The 4,240-nt window shown below is 40.1% G+C and overlaps 1 protein-coding gene across 2 annotated transcripts in view; it reads left to right on the forward strand.

The window, feature by feature from the left end:
* The window catches only part of ranbp10 (RAN binding protein 10), a 31,487-nt gene that overhangs the window by 20,071 nt on the left and 7,176 nt on the right, over positions 1 to 4,240 (forward strand). For both annotated transcript variants that reach the window (XM_046036554.1, XM_046036555.1), the window contains exons 4-6: positions 2,781 to 2,948; positions 3,095 to 3,117; positions 4,009 to 4,193. In XM_046036554.1, the coding sequence (XP_045892510.1) occupies positions 2,781 to 2,948; positions 3,095 to 3,117; positions 4,009 to 4,193 (376 nt within the window). The remainder of the gene's footprint in view (positions 1 to 2,780; positions 2,949 to 3,094; positions 3,118 to 4,008; positions 4,194 to 4,240) is intronic.

A 4,240-nucleotide genomic window follows, 5' to 3' on the forward strand; every position in this document is an offset into this window, starting at 1 on the left:
CACACACACACACACACACACACACACACACACACACACACACACACACACACACACACACACACACACACACACAGAAGTATATACACATATATTCACAAAAGAACGCATGGAGAGAGTATGCACTCAAGTTAAAAGAAACACCAGTGCACACAAACACAAAAACAAACACATTTGGCTTTGGATTAGATGTACTTTATCACATCTCATCCCCTTTTACATGTAATATGCCTCTTATATCCATTTAATTCAGTTATTATATATTTAATTTATGTAATTTCATTATTTATTTTTGTTTCTTCTATTTATTTAGTTGGTTTACTAAATAATGTAATTTTTTAATAATAATTTTTTTTTCGGGGGGAGGGAGGGGGGAGGGGGGTAACTTTGTGTGAAGATTATTGACAGAGAGAGATGGGGTGAGACGAGAGTGACCTGGGGGGGATCATTTGTATATGTCTTGGTGCGCTGATCAAACGTAATGCCAATATATTCGTCCTCCCCAAAAAATAACTTTATTACACACTCACGGATGCGTACAGACACATGTACAAGTACGCATCTAATATCTCGGATCACCCATGACCTACTTTCACTAACCCTGCTTTGCTTTTTGGCAACGACAGACAGGCTGTGATTGAGGAGAGAGACTGACAGAGCGGCAGCGAGCCCAGGCTGAACGCCGTCGGGTTAGGGTCTCTTTCAGCTTGGTCAGTTCAGGAAGAGGGATTCATGCAAAACTGGATTAGTATAAAACTTCAGGCATAACAAGCTCGTCATTCAAGTATCTGCAAGTGGATCTGTGATGTTAAAAAATGTCCTCTCACTGCAGAGAAATCATGCCCCAGCCTTGTTGTCAGCTTTTTGTTGTCTGTATGTTTTAATAGACGTTAGTCAGCTGGTTTAGATTCACTGGACCTTACATGACTGAGATCTGTCTCGTTTGTTAGAGATGTTACATTCAAATAAAGGCAGAAAGTCATTACTGCTCTTCTATAAAACACCGTGCTGAGGTTGTCTGTCAGCTTTGGGGAACATACAGGAATCTGTCTGGTGTTAGATCAATATTTGTGTGAGTGCTGTAAATTGCTCTCGGATAGATTGTAAAGAGCGCTTCACAGCCCCTTTAAGAGTGGCATATAAATACATAAAGGCTATTTGAGGTCAGACTACATGTTGGATTGTTACTAGCACCTCTTGCTCTGCGGTGTCTGCTATACACAAAGCTTCTTTCTTTTTTTCAGTGGTTATTTGAGGTTTTATCAACTGAAAAGAAGGACAATGTTAAGCGCCGTGTCATAAAATTAGATGTTAGAACACACTTTGAAGGCCATGCAGTGTTTAAGTGGGCTTGATGGTTCCTATTTTGAAGTCATAAAGGAACTTTTAAACTTATACTTCAAATATACAGTATGTTAACATTTTATTTTCTGGGTCTGAAATTTCCTTGAATTTTCCAAACAATGTATTTGGAAGTTGGAAAATTCTAATGTAATTATAGGTCATTTTGTTTCATTGAAAACCCAATAATTATTTATGCATGATTCATTTATAATTGGAAACTCTTCCCTATATATATGTTAAATTAGATGCTTGTCTGTTGCACTTTATTGCATGTTCAGCTGAGCTGCTGTACACTGACTAAAAGACTCTTTAGGTCAGCAGTTTTCAACCTGTGGGTTGGATCTGAGGGGTCACACTTTGGTCGAAGTCGTAGTTTTACATTTGTGGAAAAATGCTTGGTTGCTTTCTTGCTGAGAGTTGAATAAGAAGATGGATATCACTCTCTGTAAATATGATGCTAGAGCCAGGAGATGGTTAGCTTAGCATAAAGACTGGAAACAGGGGGAAACAGCTAGCCTGGCTCTCCCAAAGTAAAAAGTCAAATTTGCCCACAAGCTCACTAATGAACATGAACATCACCCTGCTCTTCTCTTCTAACTCTCAGCTTCAAAGCAAGTTTCCCAAATTGTTGAACTATTCTGTTAAAGAGATGGAGGATATGTTGACTTTATTTTTCCTGACTTTTTTATATATTATGGAGACTGGAATTGTTTTTAAAATGAAACCATAAATGAAGGAAACCCCACTCTCATGACACGTCAAAATGGATGCTGTGGAAAAGGCCTACTGAACACTGTCTCCATTTTTCCCTATCATGCATACCAAATTAAATGTTATTTCCAGATAGGAAGGAAATGATGTTACTAAATATATTGAGCAGTATATTGAATAAGGAGTTTTTTTACTCTACAGCTGCAGTAAGCTAACCGTCTGGAGTTTAATGAGCAAATCATGACCTCCTCTTCTCTCCCCCTGCGTCTCCTGGTTCAACCTCTTGTGCTGCTGTTCTTGTTGGCAGTGACTCACCAGTTTCTTTACATAGATGAGATCCTCCTGCCGGTCATCCACAGCACTGCAACACATGCCAAAGAGTCAGAAAGTGTGTGTGTGTGTGTGTGTGTGTGTGTGAATTTTCATGAGACGCCCTGCAGGCAGCGGTAGTCAGATGGGAAAATCTGAGCAGCAGAAGTCAATGAGTAACTGTCTCCCTTCCTTAAGTAGCAACTACTGTTAAGAGTGACCCGGAATGCTCCTGTGGATTCAGAAACTGTTTATAGTGCGCGTCACGATGGTGATGTGTGCCGTATTAGTCTGGTGCTCTAAAACAGCGTGCATATTGATCAGCCTTTTCCAGTGTTGTTTGGCTGACAACACATTTTTCATAAGGGGCAAAGTATGAAATGACAAAACTAATCCTAATCCTTGTTCTATTTTAGGATGGGACAAGCACTCATACGGTTACCATGGAGATGACGGCCACTCCTTCTGCTCCTCTGGGACCGGCCAACCATACGGCCCAACGTTCACCACGGGGGACGTGATAGGCTGTTGCGTGAACCTCATCAACAACACTTGCTTTTACACCAAAAATGGCATCAGTTTAGGTCGGTGAACGTGTTGTGTAATGTATATGCACGAGGGTAGATTATAAGTGTGTAATATAGTGCTGCGTAGTTTGTTATTTATTGCTTACTTTATAGCTGGAAATCATCATTTATACTATATAACTATTTGTCCTTTTATCCATTAGGTGTAGCCTTCACAGACCTCCCTGTAAGTATCAATACACGTGCATCACATAATTGCAGTGCTCTCAAATTTTTTTATTATTACTTTCATTCACATACCTGATTTCAGTTACCTCCACCACTGCTTCAGTTCTTTGTTTCTGGAGAAAATATTTGAAGAAAATCTACAGTATGTCCAATAAACAAATTACACTTGTAACAAATCTTGAGCTAATATTATGATACCAGACCCATATCATCCTTAACATACCATCCCTGTAACTGTAGTGACTGATTAACTATAAAATAATAAATAATGGAGATTGACCTTGTAGGTCCATATCTAATTGCAGCTTATGTTGACAGTTGGGTTGAAAACTAACTTTTTTTCTATCCAGTGGCCGCAGTAACTGGAACATTCCCCCCTTTTAACCGTTTTACCAGCCAGATAGGTTTTAAGAATAGAACAGGAACTCAAAATCACAGTTGGCTGCTGGCCACAGTGGCTGCAAGAGCAGATGGAGTTACCAATCACTGTCAAACCTAAACGGCATTAAAACGGGTGTTGGTGGTAATTTCATACCCTGTTGGTAGTTTTTGCATATACCAAAAGACCACAGTCCAACTGAACCATATAATCTAATGACAGCTTAGTAAAAAGCCAGCTTACAGTTTGGACTGTTAGTCAGCCTGTTTATCCAGTGACAGTTTTCCATTACAGGAACTTAACAAGCCGTAACCTGAGGCTTTCCCTGACCAAAACTTTGAAGAACTTGTGAGGCATTAAATCTTATTTGCATTTCCAGTAGATTTCACAAACCAGGATGTTTCTAGGTGACAGTTGGACTGTTTATAAGCTGTAAGTAGACAAACAGATCTGCTGCTAGCATAAACTAAATATATATTAATAACCTGAATTATTTGACCTTTCTACCAGCCCAACCTGTACCCCACTGTGGGGCTTCAAACTCCGGGTGAGATTGTAGACGCCAACTTTGGCCAGCAGCCATTTGTCTTCGACATCGAGGACTACATGAGCGAATGGCGGGCCAAGATCCATGGCATGATAGCTCGCTTCCCCATAGGAGAGAGACTGGGGGAGTGGCAGGCCGTATTGCAGAAGTAAGAATCAGTCCACACACACACACACACACACACACACACACACA

This window comes from Micropterus dolomieu, linkage group LG22, assembly GCF_021292245.1.
Source record: "Micropterus dolomieu isolate WLL.071019.BEF.003 ecotype Adirondacks linkage group LG22, ASM2129224v1, whole genome shotgun sequence".
NCBI lineage: Eukaryota > Metazoa > Chordata > Actinopteri > Centrarchiformes > Centrarchidae > Micropterus > Micropterus dolomieu.